We start from the raw sequence: 21148 nt of genomic DNA on the forward strand, positions 1-21148 counted from the left end.
CAGCAGCTGACACGTTAAAAAAAGCCCACACTGTGGAGCCATGTGCCGGCGTCCTGGGAGCGCCAGATGTGACCGTGCATGGTGGATATCTCCCTCCAGATACATTTGCAGTCTGCTTTTTGCCTCATGTGCACTGCGAGTTTTGCCTGCTTCTCCTCCCTATCTGCTGCTCTGTCTCTCCCTCTGAACTCCCCTCCTCTTCCTCTCTTGTGGGCACCCACGTGATGTCCATCGACACGTCATCATCGTCATATTCACCACCACTGACATTAGATATCTATGAGTAGACAGCAACATCGGGGACCACCCTACTTGGGCTGATTTGGATACTGTCGTCAGACCGCTGGGTGGCGGCCTTTGCTACATCCTTTTCCTCATCCGATGCCAAGAATGGCTACGCATCGGTAAGGGCTGGGAATGGATTGGAAAATAATTCCTCTCACTCAAGTGGAGGGGCTAGGGTGGTGGTGGTGTCTTTGGGGGTGCACACAGCAGAGAGTGAGGAGGGTGAAGATACAGAGAAGGAGGAGGGTGCAGAAGCGTAAGATTGAGTGAGCCACTCAACCAACTCTGGTGCGTCCTTTGACGAAATCGCTTGCACCTTCTCCAACTTCCCACTTAGGTTCCAGCCTGGAGCACCTGCCCGACCGCTACCACCTCTGCGGAACAGCCTGCCTCTTCCACTGCCTGTCATTTTCAAAATGACCCTGTGCCAAAGTCCCTAGAGAAGAGCAGCATTTGTGGAAGCAGATATATCACTGGTCCTAAATGAGTACTTGGTGGAAGCCGGTCTATCGCAGGCCTCAATCAATATTTGGTGGAAGCAGGTATATCGCACCCCTCAATCAGTAATTTGTGGAAGCAGGTATATAGAACCCCTGTATCAGTATTTTGTAGAAGCAGGTATGTCGCAACCCTCAATCAGTATTTTGTGGAAACAGGTATATAGAACACCCGAATCAATATTTGGTGGAAGCAGGTATATCGTACCGCTCAATCAGTATTTTGTGGAAGCAGGTATATCAAACCCCTTAATCAATCTTTGGTGGAAGCAGGTATATCGCACCCCTCAATCAGTATTTTCTGGAAGCCGGTGTATCGCAGGCCTCAATCAATATTTGGTGGATACAGGTATATCGCACCCCTCAATCAGTATTTAGTGGAAACAGGTATATAGAACCCCTGAATCAATATTTGGTGGAAGCAGGTATATCCAAGGGCGGATTAAGTGCATGATAGGCCCGGGGCTGTCTACCCAACTCAAATAGACAGCGCTGTGCTTGGTAAGGAGCAAAGAGGCTGCGGCGCTCACTGGGACATCACGGTCTCCTCAAACAGCTGATTGTACTCTCTGAGTACAGATGTCATAGATGTTACCTGCAGTCCTATGTAACACCCCACATAACACTGTAAACTATTGTGTTATGTGGGGTGTTACATAGGACAGCATGGAACATCTACTACATTATCTGCATACAGAAAGTTATCACTGTTCTGCAGGTGACAAATTAAAATTTTAGCTGCAAAATTTAATGATAAAAAAAGACTTGGAGGAGAAGATGAGACACAGTTCACAGTATTGAGCCAGCTCTACATATAGGGGAATACAACATCCCGAGCCAGCCTTTGGGGTGTGCGAGCTGAGTGGCCGAACAGGGCGCCATGGCAAAAGGGTCGCCCGGCGGCCGACACAGCCGCTGGTGGATCCAGGGGCGCGGTAGGGGGCGGCGGGGGGGGCACAGGGAGATGAACGCCCCTTCCGTGTCCCTTTCCCTTCCTCTGATAGGCTGCAGGCACTAGGTCGGCAGCCTATCAAAGGCCGGCACAGGCGGCGCGATGACGTCATCACGCCGCCTGAGCCGTAGAGAGTGGGACACTGGCCGGAAGAGGCCTGCATCGCATCGCTGACACTAAGGTAAGTATAAGTGTTTTTTTTTATTTTTTATATGCAATACTTTTACTGGCACATTAGGGGGGCTGTTATTACTGGCACATTGGGGGGCTGTTATTACTGGCACATTGATGGGGGGCTGTTATTACTGGCACATGATGGGGGGCTGTTATTACTGGCACATGATGAGGGGGCTGTTATTACTGGAACATGATGAGGGGGCTGTTATTACTGGCAGATGATGGGGGGGCTGTTATTACTGGCACATGATGGGGAGCTGTTATTACTGGCACATGATGGGGGGGCTGTTATTACTGGCACATGATGGAGGGGCTCTTATTACTGGCACATGATGGGGGGTTGCTCTTGTTACTGGCACATTATTGGGGGCACTATAGGGGCATCTACTGAGGCCACAAAGAAGGAGTATTTTATATGGGGGCTCTGTACAGTAGAATTTTATATTGGGACACATTATGGTGGGCACTATGGGGAAGGAGGGGAGAGGAGTACTATGGGGTCATCTACGAGGGGCACTAAGAAGGGGTATTTTATACTTGCAAATTAAGGGGGACACTGAGGGCATCTACTGGGGCATTTTATACTAGTACATTATGGGGCACTATGGGGACATTAGCTCAACTGGGGGCATTAAAAGGGGGTATTTTTTGCACTGTCACATTATAAGAAGCATTATTTCTACCGGGGGGCATTATGGTGGGCTTTATTACTCCCCCATGGTATGAGTTCCCTAGTAGCAGCACCAGCCTCTCCCTGCACTGCTATCCCTCTGCCCTTCCAAATTCTTATTATGAAATCTTTCTCATTAGGATAAAACACAACATCAGTTCCACCGAGCCCCCGGCCAAAGTGTTGAAGTGGTGTCCGAGATCCCCAAGGGCCAAGCCAAGTAATTGTAAGTTTTCATGTGAAATATGTTTGTTATACACATATAGCATACACTGTGCCACACAATATACAGTATACCTCTACACTGTGTAGTCTGTTCTATAAGCACCATTGTTTTGTGGTGGCAGACAGAAAATAATCTGGAAGTGCCCCTCCCGAGACCAGGCTCTGAATCCGCCACTGGACACAGCTCGCAGTCGGACTCTTACAGCAGGCCGGCCCGAGATTGTGTGAAAAACTATTTGTTACAAAGATTGTTTTCCTCTTTGTGTATGTTTAGGTGAACCGGGGGGGTTTCACCTAAACATACTTGTTACATCCAGTGACATCTCCTGTCATGTAGACCTTCTCTTTCCTCTTCTCCTCCGTTTGACCCAGAACACCATGACAAATTGTTTCAGCCGCATCTCGTCTCTACAGAGTTTGTTACACAGACACGTTAGAGTTCTCATAATTAGGGTCATATATCAAACTGGTGTAAAGTAGAACTAGCTTAGGTACCCATAGCAATCAATCAGATTCCACCTTTCATTTTCTAAAGGACTTTCTAAACTTTTGTTCGAGGCTATTTGGACCCCCTGGAAAGCATTTCGAAATTTTTCCGCTGGGTAACTTGTTAAGAGCTCTATACTGGATCCAGGGATCATTACACTGTGCATATTGTGTTCTCGGCACAACTCAAAGTGATCTCTCTCTTCAAAGTCATAGCCATAATGCGCATCAGTCGAGGTACGACTATACCTGAGCATGGAACCACGTAGCCTTTTTATAGATCACATTTGATGTTCCTTCACAATGAAAATGTTTCGCATACAGCTAGGGTGCCGCAGGATCGACCAGTCCACCCCCCCTCACTTTCCTTCTACCCCCCCCCCCCCTCCTCCGTTTGCGTACGTGTTTAATTTTTGGTGTTTATTTGTTCTTACCTGTTTTGGGTACTCCTTATTGAGCAAAGAAACTCTCTGCCAATCATTCAGTAGAGTTAGACTACAATTGTAATAGATATTTCTTTAAGACGCGCCATACGTGAACTGTGTACAGCTATGTATAAGCCTTTATTTGAGTGAACTTGTATTCATTCTCGATATATCTGTGACAGCTCTGTATCATATGTCATATATATATACTTTCCTTGTAAATGAAAAATCCAATAAAAACAAATTTTAAAACAAACAGCCCCCCCTTCATGTGCCAGTAAAAATATTGCATATATGAAAAAAAAACTAAAACAAAACACTTATACTTACCTCAGTGTCAGCGATGCGATGCAGGCCTCTTCCGGCCTGTGTCTCGCACCGAACAGCTCAGGCGGCGCGATGACGTCATCACGCCAACTGCGCCGGCCTCTGATAGGCTGCTGGCTAGAGTTGAGCGAACCCGAACTGTAAAGTTGGGGTTCGTACCGAACTATAGGTTTTTCGGCATCCGTACCCGAACCCGAACATTTCCGTAAAAGTTCGGGTTCGGTGTTTGGCGCTTTCTTGGCGCTTTTTGAAAGGCTGCGCAGCAGCCAATCAACAAGCGTCATACTACTTGCCCCAAAAGGCCATCACAGCCATGCCTACTGTTGGAATGGCTGTAATTGGCCAACTGCAGCATGTGACCCAGTCTCTATTTAAGCTGGAGTCACATAGCGCCGCCCGTCACTCTGCTCGGATTAGTGTAGGGAGAGGCTGCAGCTGCTGTCAGGGATAGATCGGGAGAAATATTATGAAGAACTGCCTTTTACTCAGCGATCTACATCAAATGTGTTTTGTGGGTGCAGTGCACAATTTTTTTAAGCCTGCACTGAGCCAACTACTGCTGAAAAAGAACTTTTTTTTACTTCAGTTTGTCAATATCAATACAGCCATTTTATGCACCGATAGTGCACCAGCACTATCTACCTGCATGTCTGCTAGTCCAGAAATACAGCGTTTTGCTTACTGTGCTTAAAAAAACCTTTTTTTCATATATTGCACATCTGTGATTACACTTGCATAGGCGACTGTCACATTTAGGTCACAAATAAGGCTTTTAGGATACTGTGGTGAAAAATCCCTCTGATAAACTGCACATCTGGGATTACAAGTGCATAAGGGACTGTCACGTTTAGGCCACAAATACGGCTATTAAGTTACTGTTGTTAATAAAAAACTTTTTTTCATATACTGCACATCTGTAATTACACTTGCATAGGTGACTGTCACATTTAGGCCACAAATAAGGCTTTTAGGATACTGTGGTGAAAAAAACACTTTTTTTCATATATTGCACATCTGTAATTACACTTGCATAGGTGACTGTCACATTAAGGCCACAAATAAGGCTTTTAGGATACTGTGGTGAAAAAACCCTCTGATATAGTGCACATCTGTGATTACACGTGCATAGGTGACTGTCACATTTAGGCCACAAATACGGCTATTAGGTTACTGTTGTTAAAAAAAAAACTTTTTTTCATATACTGCACATCTGTAATTATACGTGCATAGGTGACTGTCACATTTAGGCCACAAATACGGCTATTAGATTACTGTTGTAAAAAGAAACCTTTTTTTCATATACTGTACATCTGGGATTACACGTGCATAGGTGACAGTCACATTTAGGCCACAAATACGGCTATTAGGTTACTGTTGTTAAAAAAAAACTTTTTTTCATATACTGCACATCTGTGATTACACGTGCATAGGTGACTGTCACATTTAGGACACAAATAAGGCTTTTAGGATACTGTGGTGAAAAATCCCTCTGATATACTGCACATCTGGGATTACAAGTGCATAAGGGACTGTCACATTTAGGCCACAAATACTGCTATTAGGTTACTGTTGTTAAAAAAACCCTTTTTTTTAATATACTGCACATCTGTGATTACACGTGCATAGGTGACTGTGGTGAAACTAACCTCGCCACTGGGTTTTGGAGGGGCCTGTTTGCCAGCCTCTTGCCTCAGGATTATGGCCCATATACTAACTTTGAAGGAGAAGACAGACCGGCCGCACAGCTTAATCTGTGGAACTGTTTTGGGCAGGAAAGCCATGCTTGCGGTCGGCCAAATGTGACTTCCATGGAATTCGGGAACCCCTGCTCGGATATGGGTGATTTTTGGATATGTTGTTCACCCAGATCAGAGCTATCCATGGATGTATACATTATGGGGATATGTGGGGTTTTGAGAAAAATGCGTGTTTTCTGCCTGTGAGTGATTAAGTTAGCCCATTATGTTTGGTAATTGTATCACAGGCAGAGCCCAATGTGTTTTGGTAATTGTATTTTGTTAATTGCGTCACAGACCATGCCATTGTGTTAGTTAATTGCGTCAAAGACAATGCCAGTGTGTTTGTTAATTGCGTCACAGACAATGCCATTGTGTTTGTTGAATAGGGTTAGTTTTGTGTTTAAACTGTACAGGATTGGCTGCTATGTCATGTCCTTAGTATGTCATGTGTATATAAGTCAATGCTGTGTGTTCAATAAAGAGTTCCTGTTTTACATTCAACATAGAGCCTCGTCTCATGTGTGTGGGGATTGCTATACGTGTATACTCCCCTGGCTATTACTCCTAGCTCTTGTAAGAGCTGTTCCTGTTCCTGGTTCCTGTGGTGGTATCGGTGTCGAGCGGAGTGCTTGGAGTCCTCAGGAGGCACTGGGAGCATCGATCAATGGAGGTACTCAGTCGGGGGGTGTCAGGAGATCATTTACAGTGACTGTCACATTTAGGCCACAAATAAGGCTTTTAGGATACTGTGGTGAAAAAACCCTCTGTATAGTGCACATCTGTGATTACACGTGCATAGGTGACTGTCACATTTAGGCCACAAATACCGCTGTCATATAGAGTTAAAAAAAAGAAAATAGAGTGCAATACCCTACATCAGGGTTTATATTCTCGGTTAATTATTTTTAACATACTTAACCACTTTTTACTTTGCTTTGTGAACGCTAACTATGAGGCAAACATCTAATAAGGCACGCGGTCATGGTGTTGGGAGAGTCTCTGGTGCAGGGAGAGGACGTGGCCGTTCTGCCACAGCTACACGTCCTACTGAACCTACTACCTCAGGTCCCAGTAGCAGCCAGAATCTACAGCGATATTTGGTCGGGCCTAATGCCGTTCTAAGGATGGTAAGGCCTGAGCAAGTACAGGCGCTAGTCAATTGGGTGGCTGACAGTGGATCCAGCACGTTGACATTATCTCCCTCCCAGTCTTCTGCAGAAAGCGCACAGGTGGCGCCTGAAACCCATGCCCATCAGTCTGTCACATCACCCCCGTGCATATCGGGGAACCTGTCTGAGCCTCAAGTCATGCAGCAGTCTCTTATGCTGTTTAAAGACTCTGCTGGCAGGGTTTCCCAAGGGCATCCACCTAGCCCTTCCCCAGGGGTGGAAGACATAGAATGCACTGACGCACAACCACTTATGTTTCCTGATGAGGACATGGGAATACCACCTCAACACGTCTTTGATGATGACGAAACACAGGTGCCAACTGCTGCGTCTTTCTGCAGTGTGCAGACCGAAAAGGAGGTTAGGGAGGAAGACTGGGTGGAAGACGATGCAGGAGACGATGAGGTCCTAGACCCCACATGGAATGAAGGTCGTGCCACTGACTTTCAGAGTTCGGAGAAAGAGGCAGTGGTGAGACCGAGCCAACAGCGTAGCAAAAGCGGGAGCGCCAAAACAGTTCGCCTGCTACTGGCCACCGTCACCAGGGACCGAGCACACCAAAGGCAGCTTCAAGGAGTTCCCTGGCATGGCACTTCTTCACACAATGTGCTGACGACAAGACCCGAGTGGTTTGCACGCTGTGCCATTAGAGCGTGAAGCGAGGCATTAACGTTCTGAACCTTAGCACAACCTGCATGACCAGGCATCTACATGCGAGACACAGGCTGCAGTGGAGTAAGCACCTTCAAAACCAAGAAAGGGCTCAGGCACCTCCTGCTCCCTCTTCTGCTGCTGCCTCGGCCTCTTCCTCCGCCTCTGGAGGAACGTTGGCACCTGCCGCCCAGCAAACAGAGGATGTGCCACCAACAACACCACCTCCGTCACCAAGCATCTCCACCATGTCACACGGAAGCGTTCAGCTCTCCATCTCACAAACCTTTGAGAGAAAGCGTAAATTCCCACCTACCCACCCTCGATCCCTAGCCCTGAATGCCAGCAATTCTAAACTACTGGCCTTTGAAATGCTGTCATTCAGGATGGTGGAGACAGACAGCTTCAAACAGCTCATGTTGCTTGCTGTCCCACAGTACTTCGTTCCCAGCCTCCACTACTTCTCCAGGAGAGCCGTGCCCTCCCTGCACAACCAAGTATCGGATAAAATCAAGTGTGCACTGCGCAACGCCATCTGTGGCAAGGTCCACCTAACCACAAAAACATGGACCAGTAAGCACGGCCAGGGACGCTATATCTCCCTAACTGCACACTGGGTAAATGTAGTAGAGGCTGGGCCCCAGGCGGAGAGCTGTTTGGCGCACGTCCTTCCGCCGCCAAGGATCGCAGGGCATTATACTTTGCCTCCTGTTGCCTCCTCTTCCTACTCGGCTTCCTCCTCCTCTTCTACCACCTCCTCATCCGGTCAGCGACAGACCTTCACCACCAACTTCAGCACAGCCAGGGGTAAACGTCAGCAGGCCGTTCTGAAACTGATGTGCTTGGGGGACAGGCCCCACACCGCGCAGGAGTTGTGGCGGGGTATAGAACAACAGACCGACGAGTGGTTGCTGCCAGTGAGCCTCAAGCCCGGCCTGGTGGTGTACGATAATGGGCGAAATCTCGTTGCAGCTCTGGGACTAGCCGGTTTGACGCACATCCCTTACCTGGCGCATGTGCTGAATTTGGTGGTGCAGAAATTCATTCACAACTACCCCGACATGTCAGAGCTGCTGCGTAAAGTGCGGGCCGTCTGTGCGCGCTTCCAGCGTTCTCATCCTGCCGCCGCTCGGCTGTCTGCTCTACAGCGTAACTTCGGCCTTCCCGCTCACCGCCTCATATGCGACGTGCCCACCAGGTGGAACTCCACCTTGCACATGCTGGAGAGACTGTGCGAGCAGCAGCAGGCCATAGTGGAGTTTCAGCTGCAGCACGCACGGGTGAGTTGCACTGCGGAACAGCACCACTTAACCACCAATGACTGGGCCTCCATGCAAGACCTGGGTGCCCTGTTGCGCTGTTTCGAGTACTCCACCAACATGGCCAGTGGCGATGACGCCGTTATCAGCGTTACAATACCACTTCAATGTCTCCTTGAGAAAACACTTAGGGCGATGATGGAAGAGGATGTGGCCCAGGACAAGGAAGAGGGGTCATCTCTAACACTTTCAGGCCAGTCTTTTAGAAGTGGCTCAGAGGGAGGTTTTTTGCAACAGCAGAGGCCAGGTACAAATTTGGCCAGCCAGGGCCCACTACTGGAGGACGAAGAGGAGGAGGATGAGGATGGGGATGAAGCATGTTCACAACGGGGTGGCACCCAACGCAGCTCGGGCCCATCACTGGTGCGTGGCTGTGGGGATACGGAGGACGCAGACGATGCGCCTCCCACAGAGGACAGCTTGTCCTTACCTCTGGGCAGCCTAGCACACATGAGCGACTACATGCTGCAGTGCCTGCGCAACGACTGCAGAGTTGCCCACATTTTAACGTGTGCTGACTACTGGGTGGCCACCCTGCTGGATCCCCGTTACAAAGACAATGTGCCGTCCTTAATTCCTTCACTGGAGAGTGCGCACGCTGGTAGACGCGCTCCTGAGAGCATTCCCGACTGACGCCGGGGGACAAGTGGAAGCACAAGGCGAAGGCAGGGGAGGAGGATGAGGTCGCCAACGCAGCTGTGTCAACGCCAGCACCTCAGAAGGCAGGGTTAGCATGGCCGACATGTGGAAAAGATATGTCACCTCGCCGCAACAACCGGCCCCAACTGCTGATATGGAGCGTGTTAGCAGGAGGAAGCATTTGAACAACATTGTGGAACAGTACCTGTGCACACGCCTTCACGTACTGACTGATAGTTCTGCCCCATTCAACTTCTGGGTCTCCAAATTGTCCACATGGCCAGAGCTTGCCCTGTATGCCTTGGAGGTGCTGGCCTGCCCTGCAGCCAGTGTACTCTCTGAACGTGTATTTAGCACGGCAGGAGGCGTCATTACAGACAGACGCAGCCGCCTGTCCATAGCCAACGTGGACAAGCTCACGTTCATTAAAATGAACCAGGCTTGGATCCCACAAGACTTGTCTGTACCTTGTGCAGAATAGACATTTATACCACCATCAAACATACATTCTTGTACTCAAGTCAAGTGCAATGATTCTTTCTTTTTTTTTAATTTGTCCCAATATTTTGGGGGCTACCTACCCCAATAAAAAATAAACATTGTTGGCTACCTCCTCCTCCTTTATTGCTGCCTCCACCTACAACACCACATTCACCCCCTCCTCAACCTCAGACTCCATATCCACCTCCTTCTCTGAGTTGCAGGTTAATAATTTGTAATTTTTAGTTATTATATTTTAAGTAATTTCCCTATCCACATTTGTTTGTAGAGCAGTTGCCATGCTCTTAAGCACATTTTACTGCCTTTTACATCCCTCTAGCCTAGGACTATTTTAGAGTCATTTTAATGCAAAAAAGTGCCAATTTTAGCGCCCTAAATTGAAAAAATTCTTATTTTTAATTGTCGGTGACATTTTACCATTTTTGGCGTATACAAACCCCTGCTGTGCCTGGGTGACAGGGGCCTAAATCTCTCAAAATCGTCTGTTCTATTGCTGGGTGACATGAACTCCCTTTTGCCGTGAATGAACCCCTGCTGTGCCTGGGTGACAGGGGCCTAAATCTCTCAAAATCGTCTGTTCTATTGCTGGGTGACATGAACCCCCTTTTGCCGTGAATGAACCCCTGCTCTGCATTGCTGACAGGGAACTAAATTTAGTGAAAACATCTGTTATTGATCGGAAGATGCGAGACTACAAGCGCATGCTGCTGATGGCATTCCCACCTGACAGCGGGGGCACAGTGGAAGCACAAGGCGAAGGCAGAGGAGGAGGAAGAGGTCGCCAACGCAGCTGGGGCACCGCCAGCACTTGAGAAGGCAGGGTTAGCATGGCCAAAATGTGGAAAAGCTTTGTCAGTCTTGCAGGTGCTGACCTGCCCTGCAGCCAGTGTATAGTGTGAACGTGTGTTTAGCACGGCAGAGAGCATTATCACAGGCCGCAGCCAATGTGGACATGCTTACGTTTATTAAAATGAACCAGGCATGGATCCCACAGGACTTGTCCGTACCTTGTGCAGAATAGACATTTATACCAGCCTCAACCATCCATTCTTGTACTCAAGTGCACATTCTTGTTTTTTTTTTGTTATATGTCCCAATATTTTGGGGGATACCCCAATTTAAAAATAAAAAATAACACAAATCAGTGTTGGCTACCTATTCCTCCTTCACCGCCACATCCACCGTCTCCTCAACCTCCTACTCCTAGATGGTGACGTCATCACGCATGCCGCGCCGGGCTTTTACCACCACATAGGCCTCAGGCCTACTAGGCTTCAAGCCTATGGCGGTGATAGGCGGCGGGGCAGGGAACTATGCGCTCCCGTGCCCCGCCATAGTTTGTGGGCGTTTGGGTCGGTGTTGGGCCCCACAGCGATGCTGGGCTAGGGGCTACAGACCCAAATGCCCCAATTATAATCCACCACTGGGTATATCGCACCCCTCAATCAGTATTCTGTGGAAGCTGGTGTATCGCAGGCTTCAATCAATATTTGGTGGAAGCAGGTATATTGCACCCCTCGATCAGTATTTTGTGGAAGCAGGTATATAGAACCAGTGATAGCCAGTTCGCATTGTTCGCCCGCGAACACATGCAGGCTGCCATCTTTTCCTCACAAGTCCGGCGAGGCACAGGTAAGCCCTTACCTGTGCCGCGAGCCGGTCTGAAACAAATGTGGTCAGCGGGAGCAGGCAGTTCCGAGAACAGCCCGATGAAGGCCCCGGCGGCTGTTCTCGGAACTGCCTGCTTCCGGTGACCGCATTTGATTTCAGACCGGCTCGTGCACAGGCACTGGTAAGGGCTTACCTGTGCCTCACCGGATTTGTGAGAAAAGATGGCAGCCTGCATGTGTTCGCGGGTGAACAATGCGAACTGGCCATCACTGTATAGTACCCCTTAATCAGTATTTTGAAGAAGCAGGTATATTGCACCCCTCAATCAGTATCATGTGTAAATAGGTATATAAAACACCTGAATCAATATTTGGTGGAAGCAGGTTTATCGCACCCCTCAATCAGTATTTTGTGGAAACAGGTATATAGAACCCCTGAATCAATATTTGGTGGAAGCAGGTATATGGCACCCCTCAGTTTTTTGGGGGGCAACAGGTATATCACACCAGTTGCAAATAGTTATTCCAATAACGCTTGTCCCTCTATATACCTGAGGTATCGCAGCAGAACCGCACACAACTGCTGCACAATACAAATGCACTATAATATACTTTCTATGTTAGAAAGTATATTATAAGTATATCACATCCCTCGGTATATCACACCTATCGATAGCACACCTATACCAGTCCGAAAAAGGACTTTTGTGGCCCTATTAGCTAGTGTTTGGTGTCCCTAACAGCCTGTCCCTGCGCCACACAGCAACCTTTCCCTACACTGGCAAAACACACAATGTAAAATGGCTGCCAGATCGGGTTCTGTGATAGGGTGGGGGTGTCTCCATGTGCTGAAACATCTCAATTGGCTGTCCTGTCCCACCTGATGGATGTGTCATGGATCAAAGTTCGGCGCAATGCAAAGGAATATGGCGCCATATGTTTGGCGAATCGCGAACGAGCAAAGTTCGCCGCGAAACGACAGCCGGGCGAACCGCAAGACCATCTCTACTGATGACCTATCCTGAAGATAAGCCATACATATCTTTTCCTGGATAACCCCTTTTACCAACAGTTCTAAAGGCAAAGTGCTGCATTTTACCATATTGGGAGAACAACCTTTGTGGCAACGATACATTTTTTGGGAGTAAGACATAACTACAGAATAAAGTATGTAACCATGTAGAAGGCAGGGGATCTACAAAACCTTATATTATTTGTCATTGTGAACTAATTGCCGATAAGCCTCTTTCACAACTATTAATCCGAAAGAATAATGGCACTGATTTGCATGGCCACAGAGGATATAGCGCAATATTCTATATTCTTCTATTATTTGTTTCCGAGATTTAAGATCCAGAGCACTATAGTTTCAATCAACAAAAACAGCCAGATTAATTTTACATGCACAAGGACCTACATTTATGTTTACAGCAGATGCCAAGTTCCCAGCAGTAATTACATTAGGCTGGAAATCCATTGAAAATCTCTTATTTCTATCCTCATAAGCCCCGACATGTTTTAACTAGAGAAAGATTATATGCAGAATAATAAAACAGTACAGCAAGTCTATTTACATGTTATTGCAACAAGAATGAATTATGCATCATGCATAAAACAAAGACCAGCTAAAAGCAACATTCTCTAGCTGTGTCAACATTTTCATTTTGTCAGTGTATACATATTTTCGCACACGACTGTATAAAATGAAATTGAAGGGGTTGTAAAAGCTGTAGATATTGATGACCTATCCTATTCAAGTAGGAAAGGTGAGATGCAGCAAACCCTCACGGCCACTACACACTGAAGGGAGCTGTGCTTATGGATCCATTCACTGTTATTTCTGGCACTGGCAGTTGCTGACAACAGCTGATTGGTGGGGGTGCCGGGTGTCGACTCCCACCAATATGATATTCATTAACTACCCTAAGGAGAGACAGCAAACAAAATATGGCAGCACACTGTTACACATGCAAGCAATGGAACTATTATACATGAAAAGTGGAAGCTCTCTGCGGACATTTTTGATCAAATGTGTGTTGGGCCCATCTACCAACGTCAAGGGGGCTTCTGCTGAAGGGTACCTAACACTAGCAGGACTGCCTTTGCTGTCTGTCTGTTAGCTTTATGTATGTGCATCTGTGACTTTGGATGTGGTAGTCTAAAAAATGTTTGCAGTATGTTTGGAGAGTAGCTCCCTCCTTTAGATTGAGCACTCTTCGCCCATCTGCTGTTCCTACCACGCCCTTAACATTGTAGGCTTAAATTAGGCCCAGGAGAGGCAGTTCTGTTAGTGTTAGGTACCCGTCTGCAGAAGCCACCATGATGTTGGAAGACGTGCCTGACACACGTATGATGAAAAATGTGCGCAAAGAGCTTCCATTTTCATGTATAATAGGAATAGTAACAATGTAATCCAGAATAATCTGTAATCGTTAGTTCCATTGTTTGCATGTGTGACAGTGTGCTGCCATATTTTGTTTGCGGTCTGCAGGTTATCTTTATGGATGTGCACCTGTGACTTTGGATGTTCTAGTCTAAATTGTTTTGCTATCCTAAGGATAGGGCATCAATATCTAGAGCCCAGACAACCCCTTTAAGCAGGGCATATGTGCTAGTTTTAAAATTTGTGAGCTACATAAAATGTAACGACTGCTTTATTTTAGCTTATCTGTTCAAGAATGTGGACCAAATATGTTACTAATATTGCAAACTACTGTATGCATGATAGAAGGTTAAAAGAAGTTAAGGGGGTTTTCCAAGATTTTGATACTGATGGCCTATCTCAGGATAGGTCATCAGAATCTGATTGGTGGTAATCCGACACCCCCCTCCAATCAGCTGTTTGAGAAGGGACCGGACCTTTTATCGCAGCACAGTGCAATACACTTCAATGGGGCTGAGCGCAGTACCAAGAACAGCTGCGGTTTACCAGGCATTGCTCCATCATTTTACTTGTGGTTGTGCCTGGTAATGAAGCTCACTTGAATGGGATTGAGATGTTCCAAGTTGTAATATCAAACACAGCCACTGCTAAAACTATGGCGCTATACCTGGTAAACAATGAGAGATAAGAGATACGTATGCAGGCAACTGTGGCTCCAGCTACTCTGTGAGGTCTGTTAAATAAAATAAAAGTTTAAAGTGGCGCAACCCCTTTTAGCTTGCTATACACATAAAATATAAACTTTCTGAAATGATTTTACAGTTTTGGCCGACCATTGTTTGAAAATTATGCATATACAATTGTTGGCAATGACTTAGGGGAGATTACTGTTTACCAAAAATTTGATCTTTCAGATTTTTTCGGAGGCTGTCAGCTGATACTACACGTGCATGGTATGATTTGTTACTTTGTACAAGTACTCTGTTATCTTACATTGTTTGTATCCTATTGGCCTAATCTGCCACTGTAGTCTGACATGGTAATGGCCGGATTGTACGACTGATTGGCCACATTCTTGCTGATAATAATCTTATGGGTATTGCCAGCTTTAAAATCATTTACCGATTTTATACTGTAACTAAATGTGCAGGAAAGCTCCTCCTAAGATGCTACTATATTTTTGAGGGTGAGGTCTTACATATTTTGAGGTATAACTACAGTGTGATTTTCATTTGAAGCAAACTAAATGCATATGGCAAAATTATTTATATTGCAAAAAACTACGTGTCTGCCCTGTCTAAAAAAATCTTGTAGCACACGACTTCAGTTTTGTAGACACTAACCCAAAAGGATAGCTCATTCTGTTTGCTCTGTGGTAGATTTATATTATAGTAATTGAAAAGCTTTCTGATTGGTCTTTGCTCCTTTACACTATTCTATAGGAAATTGGTAATGCCATCTTTCATCAGCATATTAAAGCTTTTCCCTACATTTATTTATTTTGCCACACACCAATGAGATTTCTCAGGAACAATTAAATGGAGGCGCCGTTGCAGAAAATAGTAACATCAGTCTATTAGGTTAGGATATATTATATCCATATTTATAGTTCATGCCGTTCTCTCCCTTGCTTTTTCAAGAGGTACTGTACATGTGGTGTTATGCTGTCAGGTAATAAGATCTTGCTTTATCCACATACTGTAAATACACTGAACCGTTAAACTGAAAGTATTTATCACATTAACATATACAGTGCCTTGCAAAAGTATTCACCCCCCTTGACTTTTTTTGTGTTTTGATACATTGCAGCCATAAGTTCAATGTTTTGTTAATCTGAATTTCATGTGATGGATCAGAACACAATAGTCTAAGTTGGTGAAGTGAAATGAGAAAAACATAAATAAAACTATTGTTTAGAAATAGAAAACAGAAAATTGGCATGTGCGTATGTATTCACCCCCTTTGTTAGAGAGACCATAAAAAGCTCTGGTGCAACCAATTACCTTCAAAAGTCACATAATTAGTGAAATGATGTCCACCTGTGTACAATCTAAGTGTCACATGATCTGTCAATTAATATACACACCTTTTTTTAAAGGCCCCAGAGGCTGCAACACCTAAGCAAGAGGCATCACTAACCAAACACTGCCATGAAGACCAAGGAACTCTCCAAACAAGTAAGGGAAAATGTTGTTGAGAAGTACAAGTCAGGGATTGGTTATGTGTGGGAGACCCCCAAAATGTATGGAGGAAGGTGCTATGGTCTGATGAGACTAAAATTGAACTTTTCGGCCATCAAAGAAAACGCTATGTCTGGCACAAACCCAACACATCACATCACCCAAAGAACACCAACCCCACAATGAAACATGGTGGTGGCAGCATCATGCTGTGGGGATGTTTTTCAGCAGCTGGGACTGGGAAACTGTTCAGAGTTATGGGAAAGATGGATGGTGCTAAATGCAGGGATATTCTTGAGCAAAACCTGTCCCACTCTGTGCGTGATCTGAGGCTAGGACGGAGCCTTCCAGCAGGACAATGACCCCAAACACACGGCTAAAGCAACACTTGAGTGGTTTAAGGGGAAACATGTAAATGTGTTGGAATAGCCTAGTCAAAGCCCAGATCTCAATCCAATAGAAAATCTGTGGTCAGACTAAAATATTGCTGTTCACAAGCGCAAACCATCCAACTTGAAGGAGCTGGAGCAGTTTTGCAAGGAGGAATGGGCAAAAATCCCAGTGGTAAGATGTGGCAAGCTCATAGAGACTTATCCAAAGCGACTTGGAGCTGTGATTGCCGCAAAAGGTGGCTCTACAAAGTATTGACTTTAGGGGGGTGAATAGTTATGCACATTGTATTGTTATTTTGTCCTATTTGTTGTTGGCTTCACAATAAAAAAAAAATAAAAAATAAATCTTCAAAGTTGTGGGCATGTTCTGTAAATGAAATGATGCAAATCCTCAAACAATCCATGTTAATTCCAGGTTGTGAGGCACCAAAACATGAAAAAAGTCAAGGGGGGGGGGGGGGGGGGGGGTTGAATACTTTTGCAAGGCACTGTAAATAACCGACCATTGTACCCACCAACTACTGCTATTACAGGTGAATTATTAACTTCGAAAACATAGGGTACCACTCAGGATTGAATCTGAAATACATTATGACAAAGCAAGTATGCATGTAGTGGCCATAATATGACATGCAATTTTACTGCAAGTCTTTGTGGTTCTCAAACCAAATGTTAATGGCTGCACATTTTTTCTGCAAAAACTGCAATGATACTATCAGAGTGTCTCAATGGGTGATATAACAAATAAATTGCCTGTTGTAGTAGTAATATATATTACAAAAGTAGTAGAGATGGAGCATGATAAGAACTTTTGTAACACGTCAGATCCATTTAGCAATGAAATAAAAATGTGTTCAAAGGGGTTTTCTGATATTTCAAAATTGCATGCAAATGGTTTAACTGCAGTGAATTATCTATCTATATTTATAGAGAGAAAGGGCACTCCTTAGGCCGGGAACGGAGATATAGTACAGCCTGACTGAAAAGAGAAAGACCAGCCTCCTATACACAGCCTTGGGGACTGTAAAGACTGTATTTCATGAGTGCAATGCCTGTGTGACCCACCATTGGCAGCCCAAACTATCATCAGGCAGGAGAACTGCCAAAGCCAGGGAGTGCCCCGAAGGCGTGGCAGGTGCACTCTTCTGGTCACAGCACGGCCCAGTGAGAGACATAGCAAGGACTGCCACCACGAGTACTATTCACATCCTTCCTGCCTCCACTGCAGCTAGATGCATCTACTTAGTGGATCCACTTATCTCCACTACTTCATTGCCCTTTGCAATCTATTAGGCCCACTGTAGGTGACCATGTCCAGTTTGTGGTCCACAAATCTCAGACCTTCAAAAAATGGATATGGTCTGTGTGCTTCCCACAATTTTCACAAGACCCACTATAAAAATTAATATTCCTGTCTGCACAAAGGACACAAATAGGATAGGTTGTATCATTTGTGGCCTGGCCACAAGGATGCAGAAAGCACAGGGATGACATCTGTGTGCTGTCAATTTGTTTTGCGGACTCATATAAATGAATGGGTTCATGTGTGATCCGCAAAAAATGAGAATTGGATATGGACTAAAAATACAGTCATGTGCATGAGAGGTTAGAGAGACCATGACTCTCATCCTGGGCAGCAGTGAGCAGCATAAAGCCATCTCAGTAACAGAACTGTGCAGTGTGTCATTACAGCACTGCCATAAACCTTGTAATAGAAGAGTGTGCGGGCAGCTGTAAATAGAGGGAATGTCTGTGAGAGGGGAAAGGAATCATAGGAACCGCATCCCTTTACACAGTTAGGGTACTTTCACAGTAGCGTTAAAGTTTTCCGGTATTGAGTTCTGTCCTAGGAGCTCGATACCGAAAAAAACGCTTCAGTTTTATCCTAATGCATTCTGAATGGAGAGCAATCCGTTCAGGATGCATCAGGATGTCTTCAGTTCAGTCACTCTTACGGTATTTGGCCGGAGAAAATACTGCAGCAAGCTGCAGAATTTTCTCCGGCCAAAATTCCGTAACACTTGCCGGAATGCCGGATCCAGCATTATTTTCCATTGAAATGCATTAATGCTAGCCGGCACCAAGTATTCTGGAAAAAACTGACCCAGTTTTCCGGTATGAGCAGACCTTTAAAAATGTGAAAAAATAAATAAATACTGGATCCGTTTTTCCGGATGACACCAGAGAGACGGATCCGTTATTGCAATGCATTTGAGACGGATACGCATCCAGATCCGTCTACAAATGCTATCCATTTGCGCACAAATTTCCGGATCTGGCAGGCAGTTCCAGCAACGGCTGGCTTGATTCTTTTTTCCATCACATTATACACTGCGCCTATCCAGGGGTTACGACCACCCTGCAATCCAGCAGTGGTGGCCATGCTAGCAAACTACAGGAAAAAGTGGCGGCCTATGCATACTCCCATGGTCCTGGCGACGAGAGAGGCTGGCACCTTTTCCTATAGTGTGGAAGCACGTCCACCACTGCTGGATTGCAGGGTGGTCATAACCCATCAATACAAGCAGTGTATAATGTGAATAAAGGCAGTGTATAAAATGAATCAGCCAGCAAAGGAAGTAATATGGATAATAACAATACATTATTAAGTGCCTGCCTTGCTAATCTAGACAATCCTGACTCACCCTTGCTAATCTACACAAAAAAATAGACAAAACCCATGTTTCAATTGGTCATGTCTATAACCCCTTGTTTGGTTTTGTAACAATGAAATTTAAAGTTACTTACATTTGTCCTGCAAATTATCATGGGGAACCTCTCCTTGAGGACTCTCCTCCAAGTCTCCATAGTGTAATACTTTGTGATTTGGTGACAGACGACAATACCAAAACTTATCTGCAAAAAATAAAATAAAATTTAATACAGTAATCCTAATGACTATATAACTAGAACATAAATGATTTAGTAAAAATATTGTTTTGTACAAGAATTTAAATAAATTTTGAGTGGGAGCAATGCTGTAGTAGCCAGCTTCATCTACTAAACAGTGGACAAAGCTGTGTTGTGCCGGTGCCAGAACTACTGCAGAGCAGCTTATCGGGTGGGAGTATCAGTAGTCGGATCCCCGCTGATATGGATGACCCATCTTAAGGCCTCATGCACACGACCGTTCCGTTTTTTGCAATTTGCGGAACGGAACAGGCGGCCCATTGTAGAAATGCCTATTCTTGTCCGCAAAAGAGACAAGAATAGGACATGTTATATTTTTTTTGCGGGGCTACGTAACGGATGCGGACAGCACACGGAGTGCTGTCCGCATCTTTTGTGGCCCCATTGAAGTGAATGGGTCCGCATCCGAGCGGCCAAAACTGCGGCTCGGATGCGGACCAAAACAACGGTCGTGTGCATGAGGCCTAAGGATAGGCATTCAGTATAAATATCTAGGACAACCGTTTTAAAATGTTTTAGATCATCCAGTCTAATTTTAATATATATTATAAAGTCAACAGGAGAAAACACAAAATGCAGTTTTTAAATGATCATTATATTTATTGAAGATAAAGATTTATTCAAAAGCTATATTATCCATGTGAAAAAGTAATTACCCCCTATACCTAATAACTTGTAGTGCCACCCTTGGCAACAATACATTTTTTATCTCACTAGAAGGAATTTCGTACTCCCTCTCAAGAATTATTTTAATATGGCTACAATGGAGGATTTTCAGGCATGGCCGTTTAAGGTCTTGCCACAGAATCTCAATGGGATTCAAGTCAGGACTTTGACTACAAAACCTTAATTGAAATTATACATTTTCTTTCTTTCAAGCCACTCAGAGGTGGATTTGCTTGTGTGCTCCAACTGCATCTGAGCTTCAGGTCATGAACGGACGGAGAGACATTCTCCTCCAGGATTTTCTGATCGAAAGCAGAATTTATGGTTCCATCAATTACAAGTCAGCCAGGTCCTGAAGAAACAAAGCACCCCTAGAACATAGCACTACCACCACCAAATCTGATTATTGGTATGATGTTCTTATGGTGGCAGAATCGTGTACAGATGTTAACTGAGGAAAGCAAAGCCTGCAGTACTCTAGATATTTGTCTGGGATCATTTGCGACCTGCCAGACAAGTCGTCAATTAACTCTTTGTGGAATCTTGGTAGTCCAGTCAGTCCTGGGAAGATTCACCATTGTTCCAAATTTTCTGCATTTGTGTATAATTGCTCTCATTGAGGTTCACTAGAGTCCCAGTCGCATGAGTGTCCACCACTCCATTCAGCTCTATGAGGCTGCTGAAGATAGTCAAGAGCTTGTACTCGGCTATCTCCGGCAGCCCTATATAGCTGAACTGAGCTGCATTGCAGGCGTGACTGCTGCTCCATTAAACAGGGAGAACAAGCCCCCATTCTCTCGTTTGGCAGGGCCCCCATCGGTTGGATCCCTGCCTGCCAATCAGATACACCCCCTATACAGATTATAGTGGATAAGTTGTCTTAGTGGGATAAAACCTTTAAAGCGTTCGCTACTAGCGCTGTACATGTACGGCGCTGGAGCAAAA

At 45.4% G+C, this 21148-nt stretch overlaps 1 protein-coding gene across 3 annotated transcripts in view; it reads right to left on the reverse strand.

Annotated features, from left to right (window-relative positions):
* Nucleotides 1-21148, reverse strand: part of ELMO1 (engulfment and cell motility 1) — a 548072-nt gene that overhangs the window by 24427 nt on the left and 502497 nt on the right. For all 3 annotated transcript variants that reach the window (XM_040433269.1, XM_040433270.1, XM_040433271.1), the window contains one exon: nucleotides 19376-19483. In XM_040433269.1, coding sequence (XP_040289203.1) covers nucleotides 19376-19483 — 108 coding nt within the window. The remainder of the gene's footprint in view (nucleotides 1-19375; nucleotides 19484-21148) is intronic.

This window comes from Bufo bufo, chromosome 5 (assembly GCF_905171765.1).
Source record: "Bufo bufo chromosome 5, aBufBuf1.1, whole genome shotgun sequence".
Taxonomy (NCBI): domain Eukaryota; kingdom Metazoa; phylum Chordata; class Amphibia; order Anura; family Bufonidae; genus Bufo; species Bufo bufo.